Source organism: Macrobrachium rosenbergii, chromosome 8, assembly GCF_040412425.1.
Source record: "Macrobrachium rosenbergii isolate ZJJX-2024 chromosome 8, ASM4041242v1, whole genome shotgun sequence".
Taxonomy (NCBI): domain Eukaryota; kingdom Metazoa; phylum Arthropoda; class Malacostraca; order Decapoda; family Palaemonidae; genus Macrobrachium; species Macrobrachium rosenbergii.
The window spans coordinates 2,192,720-2,216,633 of NC_089748.1; the positions used below are offsets into that span (position 1 = coordinate 2,192,720).

Sequence of the window (23,914 nt, forward strand, 5' to 3'; positions counted from 1 at the left end):
TTGCAACTAAAAAAAAAATAAAAAAACTACATCCTTCGTCAAAACACATCTTATGCCACCTTTTATTTTTAGATGAAACTAACAATGAAACTTATTATATTAATTAGTATTTTGCAGGGTACTGAAGGAAAAAAAAAAGTTTCATGATTGCGAGCGGGAAGTTATTGCAAAAGTATCAAAGAGAGTTGACCTAATTGAGTGTTGCAACCACACAGGCACTAGACTTGCGATGTGTTGACAATTTTCAGTATGCTTGCTCTCAACAGGCTGGAGAGAGGAAGGGGGAAAAAAATAACTTAAAAATAAACAACCTTGTTGGAACATACACACAAAAAAATGAAGTATTCGCCTAAATTATTCAGTCCAAGGCTTGATGAATGAACACGTGAAAATAAGTCCTTGAGCCCAACCCTGGCCCGGGGAGGTCATTCATTTCTGGAACTTGCATCTTAGCATTTTCATTGCACAGTTCTTTCCAGTGAAAATGACACCAACCATGCCAACTGATCGGCGACATGCGGCCTCTTCAAAATGGAACATGTTTCTCGGCAAAACGTGATTTCTCGACGTTCCCTACTTCTCAGATGTGTTGCAGATCTAATACGGTATCAGTTACCATTTTACGGGAAATGGATTTTCATGACTTGACCGGCAACCGTGTTCGACAACCTGTAAATTAAATGAAAGGGGGGGGGATGAAAAGATTAAACGAGCGCACTGCAAGACTGTGTATACTTCGTAAGGGCAAATCCACCAGGACTACGTTAAATACTGTTATCATTGAAGTCCTTTAGACTTAGACTGTTGCATCACTTCTAGCGATGATAAAAAAAAATGACCATTAGTATGTCTTGTAGTTTAATGCGGAACTTTTGAGAGCAACTGTGCCACTCCTTATCATGCGTTCTGATACTGACTTTTAAACGCTCAAGGTTTAACTTTTATGAGAGCAACTGTGCCAGTCCTTATCATGCGTTCTGATACTGACTTTTAAACGCTCAAGGTTTCCATTTTTCATATACTGTAATGGTTTTTGAACCCAAAAGGGGTTTTTGACTGGTATTGGTCTTAAATTTTCTTGCGGTCAGCGACAGTAACAAAATTTTCAGGATGTGCTGTATAATATAATACACTTAAGAAACTTCAACAGAATACAACACATGTTAAAAAAAACTAGGTTAAAAAAAAAACCTTAGGGTATAACTATAAATTTTATTACAGGAACTCAGCCAAGCTGGGCTGGAAAAAAGAAAGCCCCAAAATTTTACAAATGAATAAAATCAAACAATAACTTCAATAAAAAGCACTAAAACCCAGAAAAATAAAACATGAATGTTAAACAGTAGTATGAGCAAAATAAAATCAGTTTTCTTCACATTAGCGCCAAAGTACATAAAGAGAAAAAATTATTCACCAAAATACGGGGCTATTATACAATCACTGTAACAATCATAATAAAATGGCAACTTGAAGGGATGCCGTATAAATATTTTTGGAGGATTTTTACATTTTTGTAGAAAAATAATCCTGGGTTGTGAGAAAAATTGAGCAGTTTATAGTACATATACATCTATATACCTCTTCCTTATCTCCTACACTGGTATTTGAACATGTTAAGTGATAAACAAGGAAGAAAAAAGACGAAGGCTCCAAATAAATGATGCAATGATGAACGGGGCAGCAACGAAGAGAAAGTTAGTTAACATATCCAGTGAACGGCGCCGATTGATTTCAAATCCTCTCATTCCTCCCAAAAGGGAAATTACGGAGAAAGGTCGAAGCCGTAAATTATGAGAATCCCATAAGTAGAAAAATCCTCCTTAAACGGTCCGACGACTGCAGCAAGTGTTCTATGCCAGGATCAAAACCCTGTGAGCAGGCTTCAACGCCGCCTCCTTCCACTACTGGCATCGTCAAAATAATAACGCAACAAGGTGATTTAGAAGTAACCATTAATCGTTTCTGCCTCCTTTCAAAGACTTTGTACAAGGAAAATTCAAACAGCATTTAATAACCTCAAATCTCTATACTAATTTGGCCAAAATACGAATACTTTTTTCGTGTGCATACCTATACATAATGATATGCAACGTTAAAACTTATCATGGCAAAAAAGAAAACTTTCTTTCACGTATATATTTAAAAGATGATGTGCAGGCGTTACATTTGCATCATGATGGATAAATTAAAAAGGGACATTTCCTTGAAAATCAAACGTGAGACTGCATGTAGCCGAATGATCACAGCATCCTTCCCAAAGAGGGGAAAAACCAAGTGACCTTGTTATTTCCCGGTTTCCGATTTCAATACACGATGCTCAAATCTGAACCAATAGTGAATGGTTTCACCCGTGTTCCGGAATTTCCAACTGTAACTTCTCTGCAGACCACAAGTTACTCCACCAAACACACAGGAAACGTAAATTAAGAATACAATGCCCATGTAGGAGGCCAATAGAGGCTTTTCTTTATACAACCTTTGAAACCTACTGTAGATCTCACCAACCAACTCCCTACTTCCACGATCCATAACAAAATGTTTCACAGAACAAGGATAGCCCCATTGCACTTTGTACATCATGTGCCACTGCCGAGGGCTGCTGAGGGTTAATTACAAACATCTCAAGCTGTATGAGGGTAGTCTGCTTTGGTTCAGGAAAACACGATTGGATGAAGGAGACTTGCACACGAAATAAAAGTAAAAAAGGGAAAATTTCAGCTTTGGTTACTATAATGGGAAGACAGGCTTTCAAAGGTAAAGAGGATGAGAACGTTTTAACACAAAACCATGAAACCTAAAAGGCTTTCAAAGGTAAATAGGATGAGAACGTTTTGACACAAAACCATGAAACCTAAAAACATAAATATGGCGGCATAAAAATATACATAAATCTAACAAAGAAATCTCTACAAAACATAAATATGAAGTTTAACAGACCTATAATGAATACGGAAATATAACGAATTCAAAAGAACCCGTGAGAGCTTTACGCAGACTGCTCACTGTTCTGCACACATACAAAGAGAGAGAGAGAGAGAGAGAGAGAGAGAGAGAGAGAGAGAGAGAGAGAGAGAGAGAGAGAGAGAGAATGGTCGAGTGATTTATAAATAAAATATGAATGCCTGCATGAGACTGAGGATAAGTCATGTTACGGGTGATTTTCAGAGAAGCTAAATAAATAAAACCCCAAACTCCTACACAAAAATAAGTTGGTTAAAGTCAACTGTACGAAATATACAGTATCATCCTTATAACTATGTATAATGGCATACGAAAACAGGCCTAAGGGATAAGTGCTCACCACAAAACCGTAGTGGACGTGATACAGGTACCACTGATATACAAGATAATATTTCCACTCTTACACAAAGCGTCCAAAAGAAGAATAATAAAAAAAGGCGCTTCATATTAAGCCCCTTTGACCACCTACTTCGCTTACTATAGGATAAATGTGGTCCTCTGCTTTATTGGAAAAGCATCGAGGTCTTTGCCATTCCAAGCTTATCTTTATATATTGTTTTTCAACAGCAGGTAATTTTATTTTTAACAAATCGGCTCTATGCCGGCACTAATAACCGACTGTTGCTGTGGGTAAACTTCATATGAATATATATACTAAGTATATGTAAAAAGCTTTCAATATCAACATACAAAAATACTAGAGAATACAACACACAATATACAACAACGTAAGTTAATGTTGCTTATCCTTATCCTGCCTTTGATCTTTCAATGTAACGCTAAGGAGGCTGCGCTAAACCTTTCAGTCGTTTTACTTCAAATCATCAGCTGTAAATAAGATCATCATTTCACCTGTATAACATTATATAATGTAAATCTGTACAAAATCCCATGTAATGGTAACCTCCTCCAAACAAAAGCTAAGACTAAGGTGACAACAATGTCCAAATTCTAGAGCTTCACCAACCAGTGTTAACAGCTGATTGCGGTTATGATTTTTATGCATGATATAAAAAGCAAAACAAATATTGAGGTATTGAATACATAAACCTGCCAAACCCAAAGGCCTACTAAATATACGTATCACAAATTTATGTACTAAAATATATTTACAAAATTTACAGTATTCAATTCACCGTGTACAGTATTCTGACACAGGAATCGACAAAGGTACGTAAGTGACCGAACACTAATAAATCCTTACATCACATCCACACACCGAATCAAAGCTCACACCCGGGATAGTACAAATCACACACACGCCAGCAAATCCCAGAACTTTCGATTGCTGCACCAAACATACACAACCCTGATACAAACAGGCACACAACACAACACAAGACAACACCAGACAAAATTTGATGTTTTGGTTTCCGTCGGTTCAAGAACCTTTAAAACCCGACTCTTCGCTGCTAATCCCTCCCACCTCGAACCTTCCACATGACAAAAATTAAAACATGAATCGGTGCATCGTTCAACATCTTTTTGCGGAGAGTAAGTACATCCACAATTTAACTGGAGACGAACTCACTCACTCACCGATAGAGCACCTTCAAGCAACGAGCTCCGAGACACGACAGAAGGTCCAATACTTCCTGATCATGCCTCCCAGCATTCACTGACTTTTCAGCCTAGTCTGGAAAAATAAAATCCTCATCGATCTTCCAAAACATGCACAAGACTCCGGAAGTGGCGTTGAGCAAATCACGCGAACCCCGAGTATTCATAACATGCAGTACACTGTACAGTACTCCCTCACCTAAGTGACCTCTTCCTCGTTCTCTCTCGAATTACATCAAATATCTATTATGAACTGTGAAAGCCCACTTCTGTTCTCTTGAAACAAGAAAAAAAATCAATATACCGAATTAATAGACTTCACTAAGCTAAAGTATTTACCTGACAAAGAACTTTACACAGTTTTAAGAGGCAGAATTTTTAACAGATGCGATCAACAAGCACAGGATCTTCCAAACAGGCACCAACAAGTTCTAGGGGACAAGCAATCCCTTTCCTTAGTTACCTAGATTATATATATATTTCTATATATATATATATATATATTTATTTATTTATATATAATTCTATAATGACTTCATATAACGTCTTTTCTCAATCTAAATTTACGCAACTAATCAACGTCTCTGTAACGCATGCAACCTTTTTATAAGGTTACTATTGTATTTTCTTTCTCTCTCTATTTGCGCCAAAAAGTTCCTCTCTTCTTCCTGAATGACATGGCAATATTGCGCAGCCTTCTTCAGGATCTCCACCTTGGGAGCCTTCTCCTTTCCAACCAGGTCTGGAACAAGCACCCTTAACTCCTCGAACGCATTTCGCAGATCGACTCTTCGTAGTCTTTCTAGCGAGTTGTGAATTTCTCTCTTGTCTGGGTCATCAACGTCGGCCCTTGGACTGCCCCGCTTACGGGGTCCTCCAGAGTTACCACGTTGCTGTTGCTGTTGCTGTTGCTGCAGAAGGCGTTTCGCGGCCTTCCCAGACCCCTTCCGTGCTTTCAACTTCACACATTCTGCTGGGCTTTCGTGTACGACCTTTTTACTTGATCTAAGAGAAGTAGAAGGCAGCGTGGTGGTGGAGGTGTGAATGCGGAAGATTTTCTTAGCACCCTCCGAGGTACAACTTAAAACCATGTTCCTATTCTTTTTGTTACCACCGCTGCCATTACTGCTACTGTTGCTACTTCTCTTGGCAGGTCGAGTGGAGCAGGAGTAAGCACTCTCCTTGCTGTTACCACCAACGCTTACGACATCAATTTCATCTTCTGGAAAAAAAAGAAGAAGATACTTGTATTAGAGTATTATTAAGTAAGGATGCAAAATGAGCTACAGAAGCATACTGATAAACAAAATTATTCTGTCAAAAAACTGTAACTCATAATTCCAGTTACTCATATGAACATCACTTCTCTTGCCATAGCCTAAAACGTTCCGAAACTTGTTGCATGATTATGGTTAACTTCAACAATAAAGCTAAATGAACAATAGGGAAATAAATATATTTACGTCAATTTTACTTTTGTAATTTTAAAGCTAAATGCAAGTTAACATCCCAACCACCATTCAAGATAGAATATATTCTAAACTTCTTCGTACTGAGAACTTTTGCGCTGCTCATCACTCGGTATCACTCTTTAAACTATCTCAAGATTCCCCCACCAGCTCGTACCCTCTTCTCTCAGTACTAACAGGCAGTGGAGCGCAGATGGGGGCTCCAGACGCATGTATCGATTGTGTAGGAGCGCTGAGACACCCCCAACCGACCATGCAACACTCCCACCTCCCGAGGACAACGCCCCAACCTCTATTTCCCAGAATATATATATATATAAAAAACTCCAGTTCATGTCCTAATGAACTTCAGAAAGTGCTGTTTCCTCAGACACATCGGGAACTACGTCTTGTGAAAAACAAGTTAGAATGGTATAATTCAAAATCTCTTGAACGTTAGCGATACTTGAAATATTTCTTGTGAACAATAGCGGTAACCTTGCATTTATAATAAAGAAAATATATATCTTTTCAGTTATTTAAAATCAAACACTATATAGATATATATAGTATACATACATACATTATATATATATATATATATATATATATATATATATATATATATATATAAAAAATGTATGTATACTATATATATCTATAGTGTTTGATTTTAAATAACTGAAAAGATATATATATATTTTCTATATTATAAATGCGAGGACACCGCTATTGTTCATAAGAAATATTTCAAGTATCACTAACGTTCAAGAGATTTTGAATTATACCATTCTAACTTGTTTTTTCACAAGACGTAGTTCCTGATGTGTCTGAGGAAACAGCACTTTCTGAAGTTCATTAGGACACTGAGTTTTTTTATATATATATATATATATATATATATATATATATATATATATATATATATATATATATATATATATTCTGGGAAATAGAGGTTGGGGCGTTGTCCTCGGGAGGTGGGAGTGTTGCATGGTCGGTTCCAAGTTTGACAAGCATGAAAAAAACTTTAAATGTGGTTTCCATAGTATTAAATAATTCGTCCAAATACTCTTTAATTCAATCCTGGCACTCTGGCGAGCAACTTCACTGCAGGAGCAAACCTACAGAAGCCTGGCAGCAAGAGTGGTGTGCGTACCCCAAGCCACGGAAAAGTGCAGCAAATTGTGGTCACTAAAATGACAACAATGAAAGCAAATTAAATGAGGCGATGCAAAGAACAGTAAAATATATAACCCAAGATTTTGCCGACTTCGGAAAGCATTATGAATCGGCCTTGAGAGAGGAAAGAGGCGACCTTGCAGCTTCCCTCTCGCTTCCTACCTACCTTCACTCACTACGCAATTCAAGTCCAAGGTCATTTGCTTTCCCCCTCCTAGAAGCCTGTACTCTCCCTCCTCTCAAGTAACCTTTGCTCACTCTCTTCTTGTTCTCGAGTACCAATTCACTGCGACAGCAGTGTTCTCTATTCAACTGTGTAGAAATGCTTGATTATCTATGTGAGGTGGACGACTGCGCAAATTTTTTGCATGTTACGTACACGACTTCCGTAATGAACGCTGCATTCACTAAGACTCTGATATACTGTCAAGCAAATTCACCACTAAAGTTGCCAGCGTTACGTAACATGACCATCAAGCCCCGATAAATGAACTGTAATAAGAAAGAGAGGGGCAGATAGTGCACATACGCTATGTGGGCTAAGTGAATTTAACGGGCGTGGCCTTGGTTCTGTACACTGTCTGGGTAGTGCCAGTGGGAATATTTGAGAGAGAGAGAGAGAGAGAGAGAGAGAGAGAGAGAGAGAGAGAGAGAGAGAGAGAACGCTCAGAGTGGAACTTGAAAGAATGAAAGAGAGAAGGTACGAGACGGTGTTAGTGCTTCGTCGAAATGGAGGTTGAGAAAACTACTGTTCCTTACAGGCAGTTGAAACGGTAAGACCACAGACTAAACTACTTGCGAATACTTCCATTATATTGGAGATTACTTCTCCAACAATCAACCGACTCAAGAACAAGACCGACCACCCTCTCTGACTTCGCAGTACGAGTTGAAGGTGGCGGCACCGGTGGTGCCACCTCCACATACCACCATCTCCTACCCATACTCAGAGTACGTCTGGTAAGCGTCTGGCGAGTGGCGTGGCACTCAACCCCCCCCCACCCCGAGCAACCTCCCTCCCCCATCACCCCGTGTACCAAATCCTCCTCCTCTCAACTGTAAACGCATGACTTTTCCGGAGTGGCCTATTGCTGGCTTTCTTGCATTACGCAACGTAGTTTAAAAATGGAACACATCCTGGAGTTCAGAGAAATTAGGAATTTAAGTAATACGTTTAAAACGTATTACTTAGCTCAACATCAAACAATCAACCACAAAGCTCGACATTATTTGTAGCTTCTAAGAGGTTGCAACCCAGATTTCAGAGACGCCAACGTTAACCTTCAATTTAGTTGCATCTTTCCGAACCTTCATGAGAAAGAACGGGTAAGAATCGGACAAAGGGTTGCACAAAGCAGGAAAATCTTAAGACTGTGACAACCCATTCGCTCAGATGACCTCAGAACAACATTCAGTCAGATCTGGAACACAGAGAAATGGGACCAAAACCTTCTGTAAGCTACGCCAACTTCCAAGCGAACTGTGTCTCTAATATGAAACCGTGTACTTTAACAATATGTATTAGCCGTGAAAAAAAAAAGTTCGGAGGAAATGTGGGCAAGAGGTATTTAATCACCAACAAAGGGGCACGCTCGTTAGCAGGTAGTGTTCTAATGATGGCACTATGGTGGAAGGGCAAGATCTGGATGGGGGTGAAGTCAATGGACGACCAAAGAGAACCTACCAGCACCCTCTCCATGCCTGCGGCTGCTGCTGCTGTTGCTCAGGATGCCACTCCTCAGGAGAAAGCAAGTGCGCTCAACGTCTATCATGACACCATCGATTACCTACTAAGTCTCTTTTCCTTTGCTAGCACAGAACTATCAATGGCTATGGTTTAGTTTTCCTTTCTTGCGATAAATTCCCCCTTGAGATTCTGTGAATGACGAAATGCAAATACGGGCAGACTTGAAACAATGTAAGAGCTGGCATCAACTTTCGGGAAGGTTGGAAACGTAGAGAGAGAGAGAGAGAGAGAGAGAGAGAGAGAGAGAGAGAGAGAGAGAGAGAGAGAGAGAGAGTCACCTTCATATGTATAATATATATATATATATATACAGTATATATATATATATATATATATATATATATATATATATATATATATATATATATATACTATATGTATATATATTGTGTGTATATATATATATATATATATATATATATATATATATATATATATACATACTCACATATGCATACACATAGGGAGATCTTGAGGAGTTAGCCCAGGACAGAATGTGGTAGCGTGAGTTCATCGAGGACCATTGCACCACCGTGAGTGCCACAGGAAATGATTGACTGATGATTTTATAATACACACACACACACACACACATATATATTATATATATATATATATATATATATATATATATAAAGAACATCGCTTTGTACGTCTGGTTACCAAAATTTTAATTTTTCCCAGTGAGTGTGATCCCGTACTGAAAATAACTATACTAATATAGTGTAAGAATTGTGCAGATATCTACTATTCAGTGTAATTATCCAAAATATCGCGAAAATGAACTTACCAATAAAATGCTACACGCGGGATACAAAACTAGTTTTTTGTTTGTTTAAACCTGTACCACAGAGTCTACGAACTTATGTAACCAGAATAGCGTAACCCGAGGCTTTGAAACACCAGGATATGCTCATGCACAGGATTCAAGTACAGTATAATCAAACTCTTTCCTTTTTATAGTGCTGTATAAGCAAAGAACAACAATATAATCTAATGCAAACAGCGTTAACATTGAGGTGCACTATCTAGTACTAACCTTCCTTATTTCCAGTAGGTTTAATTACACACCCATCTTTCTCCCAGTAATATTTTAGCCAAATATTTCACCCGTACATTTCCGACATTCACTAATGTCAGTCGAAAGGGTTTGAAAGGGCATTGGCCGTAGCAAGCTGCCTAACTCCCAAGGTAACTCAAGGGCAACGTTTGTTTGTATATACAAAAGAAATAAAAAAAAGACGACGTTACGCAACAAGCAAAGATGCCGATTGCCGTATACTTAAGGACCTTACACATACACACAAACGTGTGTGTGTGTGTGTGTGTGTGTGTGTGTGTGTGTGCGCGTGCGTGTGTGCGTGCGCGCATATATTTACCTTCATCGTCTTTAAAACACGATGGTGATAAACAGTTCATGAAATCTTGATGCGGAATCTGTTATCGACTCTTCTCTCAGTGAGGAAGGTTCCTAATAGATAAGGCAACTTCATGTATAATGAATGGGCGGACATGTGGCGCCAACGTGATAGCCCGACCAGTTGGTCTCCTAAAAATAGTACAACACAGTTGTTGACAAACTGGTCACTGCCCATCGCAACACCAATCCCACCTCCCCTCCTTTCAACAATGCCCGTTTAAACCCTTGTCATCCTAGTCGTTGCATACCTTTACAAACAAGACTATTTACGTAAATTACTATGAAACTATTACACACTGGTCGCAAACCTTATTAATTAATAATAAAATACTCGATTATGCAGCCTTGGAAGGAAGTACTCAGTCGCTTAGGAAATCACTACCGATTTTTTCTCGAACACAGCTCATTCATACTTGTAAATATTCAATTACAGTAAAACAATAACAGCGAATGAGACCAGAAGACAACCAATATAAAGGGGGAACAACGCAAAGGCTTCTGTTACCAGCAGCCAAATTCCTATCGGATTATCCTTAGGTCTCCCTCCCACCGCTCCGCAAACTACGTAGCTACATTTCACTCAAGGACCCCCACCATCATGGTGTACCCCCCACCCCACCCCAACATTCTTACAACCATAACATTGCTTCAGGCATCGCTAAAACAGGCTACTATCTCCAACAAGTTTCCATCTGCTGTTAAGAAAAGAGAGAAAAAGCTACAGTGTCTCTTTTCACGAGTTCCTGAATATACCGGACGTTTGTGCTGCAAGTTCACCAACCATGAAATATTAGTGCATTGCACTTCTTTTAGCAAATCAGACTTGTAGCGTCCATATATTTCTTTTAACAATGCGCCTTCCATCAACGATGTTCTAATAATGATTCATTCAGGGTCTTAGCTGCGTAATGGCAAGAGATAAAAGTGTCTACATATTCTACTGTGAGACGCCACTACCACAGGCTTGATTATACAATATTTCATCTGCTATACATGGCCAACCAACACCGGTCTCCCAGGTTATACTTTTCATCCTCCGCAGACATGATTGAAAGCATTAGAAATAATAAGAAAGATTAAAGGAAAAAATATAGTTGTCGTGAATTACCATTATGAAAAAGAAAGAGAATGTTACCGATAACTATGGCTGCATAAAATATAACTAAAACAGAATGACGATTAATGCCTAATAATCTCTCTCTCTCTCTCTCTCTCTCTCTCTCTCTCTCTCTCTCTCTCTCTCGTTCTTTAGACAGAGATTTTGAGTCAGTTTCAAATCTGTCTTTGATGAGAGGTGCATATTTTTGTTTTCCATAATAATACATTAATATAAAATAATCAACAATAATAATCCAAAAGTGAAAAAAATATATATATGATTTTCGTTAACAGGTGCGCACACCGGTTTCCCCGAAGTGTGACAAAGGGCCACCTCCAAGGGACCAGCGGCACAGGATACCCGGGGCGAGGTAACATTCTTGTATCAATGGTTTGTAGCCCAGGAATGCGCCGGCACATTATTAGTTTTCAGTAGCCTACAAGGAAAATGAGCCAAAAACGTGATGGAAACACGGCAAATACACATAAAACCTACAATTTATGAAAGCATGATAACACATAGGACGGCTACTTTCGGAACAGCCATTTCAATTAAACCTGCCGTTTACCTAAATAACAAGGCATAATATTCCTTTACTTTAGAATTTTACACACAAGTTTTAAAAGCTAGACAAGCACTGGGAAACCCATTTGCACCCTCCATCAAACAGCTGTTCTCGTCCTACCTGACTGACAAACACAAGGTTATCCTTCACACACAACTATTCTCTCATTCGTTTTCTCTGCCTACTTACCTTCTTCCTTCGATACAGTCTTTGTTCTCTTTCGATTTGCAGCCGTAATTTGCGATAAAATGCGATTCATCTCGATTATTTTTCGCGAAAGCTACCTAACAAGTAAAATGCAGCAGCAGCGCCAGAACCCTACACCACCTATAACTGCTTGAGAGAGAGAGAGAGAGAGAGAGAGAGAGAGAGAGAGAGAGAGAGAGAGAGAGAGAGATGTGAGTATGTGCGTATGTGAGTGAGCCAGAGAGCGATCAACGACATCAACCAAGGTCACGGCAGGGCCAAGACTGCACCGCCGGAATCAGGTTTTTGGTTGTTGCAACATAACGCCGCAAATCACAAACAGGAGCAAACCACGGAACAGGCGTCGATCTGCATATTTCATGATTTTGAAATATATTACGAAATTACCTTTAATTAATGATGAAAAAATATAAGCATTTAATACGAGTCTGAATTCTTCCACACGGGTCCGATGTCAACTTGTCAGACACGTTACATGAAAGGCTAAATCCCTAATGAAATTTCTACCACAGTACTTTCCGGTGTGTGTGTGTGTGTGTGTGTGTGTGTGTGTGTGAGAGAGAGAGAGAGAGAGAGGAGAGAGAGAGAGAGAGAGAGAGAGAGAGAGAGAGAATGTCTCAATTCCAACAACCTCCAGTTCGTGAAAAGCCTTCCATAACACCCTCACACTTCAACAGTTCCCTTTGCAAATTGCAGATGTGAGTGGTGGCGCATGAGGCGACAAGGGCAGCGACTTCACCCCACACTTCAACAGAGCAGAGCTCCCGTCATTCAAACAGAAGTGATCCATATAAGCAACTCCCACTTAAACTGCACAAAAATTGTTAACCTTACCTCTCGCTGCTGAATTCGGGTATTGCATATTCTACTGCATTTATATCAGCACACGGCGCAGGTTAATTACAAAAGGGCTTGCGTGAAGCACTTTTTAATCGTGCCATAAAGACTTGTCTGAACACAATAATATTCTAAACTTACCTCTCAAAAAAAAAAAAAAAAAATAAATAAATAAATAAATCTTACACAACACATCCTGTTTCCAGACACCAAATACCTGACAACAGTTAATCGTGGGGAAGCAAGAAAAAATGAAGCCATACAACATGTCAAAGATGGCACTTGGACCTCTTGTCTGGCGTCGCGGCCACGTTCGTAGAACACGATTCTCATGAGTGACAAAATGAATAGGACCAGATATTTCTTCAATAATGAACACCTATGATTGAGCGGGAAATCAATCATATGCCTAATCAACATTACATTCACAGCAGATTCACTTTTTCCAACAAGAAAGGCAACAAGAGGTTAAATGCGGGGTGTAGTGGTCGTATCTTGGTAGTAGGAAGGACAAGTGCTGGCTTATCGGAAGGGGAGAGGGAGAGGGAGAGGGAGAGGGAGAGGGAGGGAGAGGGAGAGGGAGGAGGATAGGAAGGCGAGCAGCAGCTGATGTGTCCCAACTATGACGCAACCATCGGGCGCCACACAGACGCTTATGGACGAACGCTGAACACCCCAGGCAAACTCATCCTCATCACTCATGATCTATTTCACCGTTTTTCTGACATACAGTACGTGCAGATCCAACACATTACCAAGTAACAGAAAATTACTCGACAGGATACAAAAGTCCCACGTTACCGCGTGCTTATTATTTTTATTTTTTTTACCCGTTAGAGAGCATGAATATTCTCGTAATTTCGTTAAGAATAAAAGAATTAACGAATAAAAGAAAGACTTCCTGGATGTCCCAAGCTAACGATATTCGGTTGTTTCTGTCAATAATGACTTCATAATACATTACAGCAATGATGCGGAAACTGTTACCACGAAAATTTCCACAGTTTATTACCAAATTCAAAGTTCTAACTTACATCTCCAGTAGAGTAAATAACTTTTTTTATTTTGTGCATTATGGAAAAAAATTCTTATAAACCTTAAAGTTAAAATAATAGGTATCATAAGTTCGACATTGACAGAAAAACATCTAATCATTTTGTAACAATAATATGCACACCAAACCATCTGTTAACATTTGCAGTCATTACTCCCCTAGGACAGGACAAATTTTCGTCTGTATGCCTACACACATTACACAAGTAGCTCTTTCGAATTATACGTTAATCATACGTGTAAACTATAACGAACTCACCTGAATCTGAGGGTGTGTGTAGATACGATGGCACGAGCTGAGTCTGCGACTTGACGGGGCTTCCCTTTGGAGATGGCGGAGGCATACAATGGTATGTGTGATCTGAATGTACCAAACCCGTCGAAGACGGTGATCCACTAGTGTAAACTACTTCCTCGTGAACAGCATCATAGTCATTAGAACGGGGGTTTTCCAGCTCTTCGTCCGAATCTGTTTCAGAGGATTCAGAAGGCGTATCAGGTCTGGGCATGGGATTACAATCCAGAGCGTCATCGTCATCGTGATCCAGTTGTGAGTCGTCCTCGTCATCATGATCCCGGAAGTCGTCCAGTTGTGTGAATCTGGTGACAACTTCCAGGGATCCATGAGAATCCGACAGGAGGTCGGATATGTGCGAGCATGTAGAATCATGGTGGATGCGGTTCTTCTGATTAGCATGGGCCTCCGCTGTGCAGGTACCAATCCACATGCAATCATGGCGTAACTCCGACCCCGCCAAGGCCAATTTTTCGCAGCTGGTGCAGGTGTCGCGCACCTGCCCGTGGGAGCAAACAACGCCTGGTGTGAAATCGATAGTATTTACACCTGTCAGTTCTAACGGCAAGTTAACATCTAAGTCCAGGAAATCCAGATTGACTTCCAAGTCATCTTCCTCGAGAAGGGGCAAATCTATGGCTCCAATGTTGAGGTCTTCAGGCAAACTGCCCAAATCGATGCAATCTGCGTCCCTCAGAGGGGTGCGTGGGGGTGTGAGGAGGAGGTCGAATTTGCTCCATATATCATTAGAAAGCGTGGGCCCCTCTTGTGATTTCCAATTTTCGCTGCAAATGGATGGCTCGTCGTGAGACCATACAGAGTCAGGGTCTAGTTCTATCATCATTGGAGGACTTATGAAATTCCCCTCCTGGAACAAAAAGAAAATTAGATATAACAAATGTGTACACCTCATACCCTCACATATTGCAAATTATTTGTTTATAAATGTAGTAAAAACACTAAGAGGAGAAAGATACAGATCAGGGGGTGTATCGAGACTCAGGTAAGTGGAGGTTTGCATTACGTGTACCCAATAAGAGACTAGTTGTACAGCCCATGATTTGTTACCCAAGTAAACCAAAGACGTCTTTTCCATAAAACATTATAACAAGCCATCAATTAAATAGTACAAAATCACGCTCTCGCACGCTTCGGGAAGGCCACCTTAGATCTGAAGGGAAGAGGAGGTGGCGGGGCTGGTAGATGGGTGACTAAATCACATTGCACCACGTCGCCAAACCTCCTCTCAATAACTGAAACCTGTGGCCGTTACGTTGCTTAGAAACGTATTGAAGAAACCGATCAGCAAGTTTACTAAAAGAAAGAAAGAAAAAAAAAAGTTTGATGCACCGCGTCATACAAACGGATGGTAAACTACCAAAACTGTACGTTATTAATGACAGAAAACGGCACAATTCCTTTTAAAGATCAATGCGTGTGTACCCAGGTCTCGACAAACTCGCAACTATCCCGCCAAAACTCTTCCCTCTGCCAACCTCACGTGGCACACCCTCGGCCCTCTCCAACTCCCAGTCCCAGACAACTTCCACCATGACGGGCACTGGGACAGTTTTATCTTGAGACGGAACAGCTACGTTTCTCTGATGTTCGCAAATAAGAACATCCCCGACTGAAAATAAGCACAACACTTTTGGATTAAGTATGAAAGTATTACGTCATCTTATGGTTACGAAACATTTGGTGTATGGAGGGCACCTCTAGGCTATGAAAAATCTACGGACCGAAGTAACAGAAAGTCTGTAAATTCCAGTTTAAACATTTTATTGCTGATTCCGTTCAAAACCCATAAACAGTAGGTCTGTAAATTCCAGTTTAAACATTTTATTGCTGATTCCGTTCTAAACCCATAAACTCAGCATCCACTCTGGATAACTTTAAAAGTTAAGCTATACTGAAAAAAAAAAAAAATCATTTTCAAGTTGGCCACAGCATTCACCAGCTTAACACTAGACCTTTCCAAGCTCACGGTAAAAGCTACTTTGTATAAAAAGTCCGTGAGCAGAATTATCTTTCCTAACCTGACTTCATGTTTGCAAGAACTCCTCACGCATCATTCAACCCTAAGCAAGCCTTCCCCCTCCCACCGCCTCACCCCACAAATCCCAAGTTACTGCTCCCACGCCTTCTCTTCTGGGAATTCGAGATCTGGACATTAGTCACCGCGATTACCGTATAGGGAGTTACTCATTTCTTTCTTACTTGGAATACCCAATGACCACCAGGAATTTGAAACAATAGCCATTGCAAACCTATAATAAAAAAAAAAAATCAATGGGGACTTTGATAAACACTGCAGTTCAGCAAAAAATCTGCAAACAGCTAAATTTTAATGGTTACAATGAGAGCAAGCTCGCCCTACATTGATAACCTTGTGTAAGAAAATAAAGGAACCTTTGGTCACAAATATGATCATTAATATATATAGAACCAATTCATAAGTTCGCAACCATACTCCTCGATGAAAGCAAATCTAACCATCAGTGAGGTGCAATTACATGAATGAAAAATCTCTCTCGAAAGTGGGCCAGTTACTAGCATTCCCACGTGTGCAAACGAATCTCTCCACACACACACACACACACACACACACATTGCTGCTGATAACACGTGTACTCAACCCATACTATTTTTAGCATTACGCCCGTACAAATACTCAACAACTACGAAGAGCTAACTCATTTTGAGTAACTCTTGATACTCTTTCCGCGAACATAAATATGAAATAGCCTCTCTTCGTCTAAAGAAATATATCCTGGGATTTTATTATTTTTTCCAGCCAAAAAAAAAAAAAAATAGGAACTAGTCAATCTCATGACCTTAAACCAACGATACTGATAGGTAAATATTATTTGTAGAATTTTGATCGCTTACCCATATGAATGCTACCGACAAATACCAGACAGTCTGATCGAAGCACTTCACAAGTTGACGTTATTTGCTAAACTTCGCCACATTGCGCCATTCTACGAAGTATTCTCAAAGCTCGCCTCAAGTTACTTGGATCTATCGCGATCACTTCCTATCAGAACTATGTTTTGAGATTTATGGGTAAGTTTACTTGGACCAGGTACTTGAAGGAATTAGATTACTTGTAAAAATGAGTTGGCAAAAAAAAAAAAAAAAAGTCTAAGCTTGACAAACCAAGAAAGTCTTACCTGATTATCTCGGTCACCTGTGCCAGATGAATTCGGTATTAGTCCAACAGTTAGAAATAGTAATGAAATATGTACAGGGCGTATGGCTAAACGGAACACAGATAATAATACGCCGGCCAAACCCAGTACATGTGTTTCCTTCACCGTATCTACGCTAACACTGACGAAAGGCATCCATTGCCGAGTTGAGTATTACTCCGCTCTCCCAGGGATGCCAACCCCGCCGTAGAGGTCCCAGCCATGAATGAACCTCCTTACTCATAAAGATACAACTTTTGCATAAAAATATTCTTTACCTACAGTCTTACTTGTGATTCCAAGCATTCGTGTAGGTTACCTTGGCCCTACCAGTACGCATCGTATTCAAACACTACAGTGTTAAAACAAAATGTACTTGAAATAACCGGCATGGCATCCACCACACACTCCGCTTTAAATGCCGCTAGTATTACTGTACTACTATCGAAGTACTGTATACCTAGAGCAAGCAGCATCTGTGTGGAGAGAACTGCAGAACCTATCCGTGAACCCAGTTTAGTGGGGACCATCCAATTCACACGCTCTATACGTAATTTTGCGAACATTCTTAACCACCCGGCGTACTCCATATAAAATGTCAAATCCAATCAGAAATAAAATCTTTATTTAACTGACTGAAAATTTTGTCGAATTTATTAAGTAGCCTAGGTTTACTTCAGTTATGCACAAAAATGGCAATCAACCAACCAAACTAGAAGATAAACCTTAATCTAAAGTCATTTCACACAATCGGCATGCATGAGACTTGACTATATTTCGTGTTTGGAAGCATTCCATCTTTCCACGGATAAAAAAAAAAAAACTTTCCCTTCTACATTTTCCCACCATTCCGTCCGTCCCTACCCTCATTAATCTTCATAGCTGAAACTAAAGCCTACGAACTTTCAAATCTGCAGCAATAAAATCTTGGTCGGCAGGTCGCTGGTCGCTGGTCGGAAGTCAGTCCTCCCTCAGCCTCTTGCTTTTGAGATCATGAGGCGAAAATATAACTTTAAATGTTCAAAACCTGTATGTATATGAAAGAAATAATGAGATATATTTCTTTATATCTATTTAATTTATATAGTAACCTTTACATAATGTGTTAAACAATGAAGAATTCAAAATAACACTCTTGTCCTGTAATAATGACCTTCAATTAAACTAAGATTCCGCACTTACTTCCGTTATAATACAATTTTTCTACAGCGTGTAAGCTTAAAAATTACAATCTGCCATATTTTAAGTAAAAGTACATCCATGTCTCATAATGAAAATTAGACTACATGTACATTCAAGCCAGCCACACAATCGCTTTAATCAATAACCACCTAAAGTGTTCTTAAAAATCGGTTAAGTAATAAACAAATATCACTTCACTATTTCGCCATATTGGACAATGACAACATTGACTAACAAGACATGGTAGCTAACAACGTAAAAATCTACGCGTTACATACTGTATGTAAGAGGAAAACTTGTACCGGTCTACTTTTGTAGAACCACTCTCCGCCGCTAGCCTTAAAATCTTGGAAAGTCCTCTGGTGTCGTCGCGCTGGCTCGAGAGACGAATAAACCGACACACTTCAGCAACAGTTAAGCTAGTTGTTCTAACCTGGGTCCTGGTTCTAACATGGAAAGTTTCAGGTCTGGCATCGAGAATTTAAGAGTAGGGGGGGTGGTTAAAACGAAGGCAATAGACAGCAATAATAATATCACTGGCAAATTTTAATACCAACGTAGGAACGTTATTTCGTTAATTTTTCCCTCATTCAATTTTAAAGTAAATAACGAAGATGAAATATGTAACATATAACAGAGCAAATGACATGTCCATTTTACTTATCGTACGGTGTCAAAGAAATATCGAGTTAGCCACAGCTAATATGCATCTTGCCATTCCTGCCGCTGAAAGGCCGTTCTCAATAACATGGCAATTGGTTCAGCGACTTGCCTATGCATTCATTACCCGGCCAGGTATCACATCGCCTACCTCCCTCCCTCCCTCTCTCATCCTAAATATATATTTCAATCAACGCTTCACTGTCATCAGCAACTAGGCATACAAGACAGACTATTGTACATACATTTGGGAGAATTGATATTATTTAAACACTACTCATTGTCTTTCATCACGTCTAAATACAACAGCAGCTTTAATTTCTTGTGCTGAAGAACAAATAACAGGATCATCGGAACAAAATAGAGCCGTTTCTAAAGGCATTCGACAATCCGTACCCTACATGACCAATAATGGCAGACCCCACGGCAACATGCAGAAAGCGGTAACCATAATACTGTACTGAGCCAGATTCAAATAAACGACATTGTAAAACATACGGATATACTTAATTTGTATATGCATAAGCATAAAGAATATAAACGTTATTAGTGTGTCAGTAATCGGCTAATTATGTCATCTGTGAATACAGTATACAAATGTTTCATCATTTTCTTACTTATGTAAGCTCAAAGAATCTGTGAATGCGCGTTCGTACGGTTGTGGTGGTAGTGGTGGGGTTGGGGGGGCTGCTTAGAGAAGATCTATATCGTAAGCAATAACCTTCAGCATAACAAGACATCCACAGTTATTCCCACGGAATTCACCTTTGTACATAAGGGGTGGACCCTGCACACATGCCCTGACCATCAAAATAGAACCCAGAGCGCAGGTGTTTGCTAGACCTAAACCCTACCCTCCACATTCACTGCCTTAGAAAATTCATGTATGCATAACCACTTCGTCCTCTCTCACAGCTCCCTCTTGCTCCATTCACAACCCTATTTCTTTTTACACCTGTTTTACCTCCTCCTTCTCACAGTCTGTGCAATAGCACTGAGCTCGATAAACACTTGGTTGCCTCCCCCCGCACTCACTTCCCTCACCAGCCTACTACTATGTATAACCTTCCTTGTCGTCTGTTCCCAAACTTGGGCTTGGATGTGGTTCGTAAGACCTCGATGGGCATGGCTGCGCTAGTCCAAACTCAAGTCACAACAGTGATACCAAACTTCTCTTTAGGCAATTATAAACCTACTTCTTAACAACGGCTAAGCTGATAAGAAAAATCGGTAAAACAACCAACTACATATCCTGGAAAAATGATATGAATAACCTAAAACAGTCACCTTTCGTTTAGTTTTTAGTATTTTCCATTATACCGCACACCTCCCTCTTGTTTCTTTAAGAACATTTTCCATTCATCGAAAACAGCCGTAGTTTCGAAGCGACTACGAGAATGAAAGGTCAGGGATTGAAACGCGATAAAACTTAAAATTGAATCTGTCATAAATTGATATCAAGAATAATCATTATTCCAGTCATCGATTGTCTCTAGGCAGCTCATACAACAGAAAATACAGACATACAACTTGCATGCAAAAAGGAGGCCAAAAGAAGAAGCATTTTACATGCAATATCTTTAGTTTGTACGACACTCAGAATTATTCGGTATATAATGTTGTCAGTACGTTATTTCTTTTCAGTGGGCAAAGCGACCGTTGTCCCACAAAAGGAATAAAAAAGTATGGGAAGGGATATAATCCCGAAGAGAGGCTTTCCTCTCAGGAATACAGGCCAGTGACTATCCAGGATTTCCAAATTGCAACTGGCAATTAAACATGAGATCCACATATAAACAGCAAGGGTATTACCTGTTGCACGACAAATAAATGAGAATAAATCTTCAGTTTACGAACAAGAATCTTATGGAATTGCTGAACGTATAAGGGGCAGAGGAAAGCATTCAAATGTGGTAAACGTCACTGACTTCTTGACGACAAGACTGCCACCCACCTCAGGCAGTCTCACATTATTCCCACGTAAGAGGAAACATAAAAAAAGGGCGACTGAAAAATGAAAAATTAAACAACGAAAGGCCTCTATATAGCGGTGTATTCCTTGTCCAAAACCCCACAGCTGTTACAGTAAACCGTGAGAAATCAAACCATAGCCAACCTACAGACGGGGATGAGTGGGGTCACTTCAGGATTAGCAGCGACCAAATGAGGAATGTTTGGATTGGAATGAGGATGGATAGCCACCACCACGCACTCTTCCCCACCCCTTCCCCCAAACAAGCTTTCACCGCACTGGATAGCTATTATATCAAGTGACAACTCACGATGACACAGTTTCCAAACAGTTCCAGGCCCAAGTTGACGAGGGGATTATGAATTAGTTTTTTTCTCATGAATTTAGGTGAAGAATGACAATTTAACGCCGCAAAATTACAGCAATGACTCTACAACGTTTGTATTACTATTTATACCTGACAAATTACTCATGATACTCTGCAAACATGCCACAATAAGGTAAGCTTTGGAATACCAAATCTCAACACACCGCCAAGGAAGATTAAAATCAGCTGGAAATAAATTTCGCAGAAAGGATACACATTCTATTTAAAGTTAGCGTTGCATCCCAAGATGGCCACTCAAGATATGAAAGAGAAGCATAGCCTACCCACAACAGAAACTTCTGCCGCCAACCCCCCCCCCCCGCCAACCTCCCCACCAAATTTAAAACAGGTCTTTGGTCTAGATCAGCCAATGGCAATTGCCCATACACTCTCTCAAGTGTACCGAAACTTTGTTTCAATTAACGGTGCTACAATTGAACGTATAACAACTGTCTCTTAAATATACCTCAGATTAACCTGAAGGAAGACAGAAAACTGGCAAGTTTTCGTCTACAAGACATTTTAGCCTGAATTAAAAACAATCTTTAGGATGGAGAGATGATTTCGGTTTTCTATAAGATAACGGAGGTTTTTACTGCAGCAAGTCAGTTATGAAGTAAAAGCCATTATTAAGAATATCCTAATACGAAAAGAAGTTGCGTCTTTATTTCAAACGAAGGTCACACACAAGACGACGCTCTATTTTTAGACCCACGCGGTGTGCTAAGCACGGCGCGACTTGTCCCTCTCTTCTCTCCGCGAGTTTCTCGAGGCCTACACCGGGGAACGCAAGACGAGAGAGAGAGAGAGAGACAGACAGACCCGAGACGGCTGTAAACACCAAGGTACAAAACTATTAGCAACCTCAGCAGCGAGGCCATAGGCGGTCGGCTGCTGCCTCTGAAAGACCGACTCTTTCGTGTATATTTACATTCGGGTGCCTTAGTCATAACTATTTACAAAAGGAAAAGACAAGTGCAAGAAAGAAAAACGACCAAACGCAGTTCCCCCCTTAACAATACCATAAAAAAAGTGCTTTATGATATACTTCTATACTTCCCAAAGCTTACCTAACTTAATGAAGACGAACTTGACGTTTTAGGCCTCCGAAATCTTTGGGACGCTCACTTTGGATATATGATGCAATTTGAAAACGTACGATTTTACTTCTCACAATCGCTTACTTGAGTTACTGGAAACTATTAACGGTAGTAAGGATGCTTCGACCCCGAGTACACACCTGGTGGCGTGGTTAAGGCCAACATTCTCAACAATATCAAGTGCATTTTCTGTACTTCCAGTAATTGCAATTAAACTTAATAAACTTAATAAGCATTAAAAAAAACTAACACTACTAACCTTCGAAAGTATATATATGTACAGATATTTCCCATTTAATATCCTTAGTCCCGCGAAGTACTTAATATCATGGCATCCTATAGTCAACAGCACTTTTAATCTTAAAATCTGGAAAACAAACTAAATAACTTCCTGCGCCAATCTCTACAAAACACTGAATAATACATGGACAATATTACTCTCCCACACTTAACAAAAACCTATCGGCCTATAGTTATCCGTGGCAAGAAACTAACACGAATTAACATACCTGCGTCATTTTTTCCATCAAGTCAAAGCATTTGTCTAAATACTCGATGGGGTCTCCTTCTGCTTTAATGCTGGCAAAAGCACTTTTAAGGCCGACGACCTTTGGAGTCAAAGTCCGAGGACACTGACTAGGCAGTGGGCTGCCGGAGTTCGCGACCGGGAACATTTTCTTCCTTTCCGTCCCGAATGTTATTTGCGGAGGTCACTCTCACACACACCCACCATACCCTGTCTGAACTCGAACTGACAAAACTGAAGTCAAATATCCTCCTGGAAGCACTGATAAACTGTATGCCGTATCCTTGACCAAAGCTCTAATCCTCACAAGGGATTTCGAAGTCTTCCTCGTGACCCGACCTTAGATCCCGCCCCCTCCCCTCCCCTCCCCTCCCCAACATTAAAATTCAGCCCTAAGCTCTTGACCATAAATAATCGTGTTCTCTCCGATCAAAACAAAAACTTTTTAAATCTTTAAACTGAACATTCGTGACAGCAGATGTAGGCTCCCGGGTGGTTGACAAAACTATTAACATTTCGTTTTCACATAAACACTGAAA

General features: G+C 40.0%; 1 protein-coding gene across 7 annotated transcripts in view; it reads right to left on the reverse strand.

The window, feature by feature from the left end:
• Window positions 1–1,198: 1,198 nt before the first annotated feature.
• The window catches only part of LOC136840575 (myc proto-oncogene protein-like), a 28,119-nt gene continuing 5,403 nt past the window's right edge, over window positions 1,199–23,914 (reverse strand). For 2 of the 7 annotated variants that reach the window (XM_067107193.1, XM_067107192.1), the window contains exons 2-3: window positions 14,339–15,242; window positions 1,199–5,743 (exon numbers count right to left, since the gene is read on the reverse strand). In XM_067107193.1, the coding sequence (XP_066963294.1) occupies window positions 5,097–5,743; window positions 14,339–15,218 (1,527 nt within the window). In that variant the 5' untranslated portion in view covers window positions 15,219–15,242 and the 3' untranslated portion in view covers window positions 1,199–5,096. Of the gene's footprint in view, window positions 5,744–14,338; window positions 15,243–17,550; window positions 17,740–19,028; window positions 20,468–21,530; window positions 21,635–23,358; window positions 23,611–23,914 lie in introns of those variants that run through there. The other 5 variants (XM_067107191.1, XM_067107194.1, XM_067107196.1 and 2 more) reach the window with 5 other exon arrangements.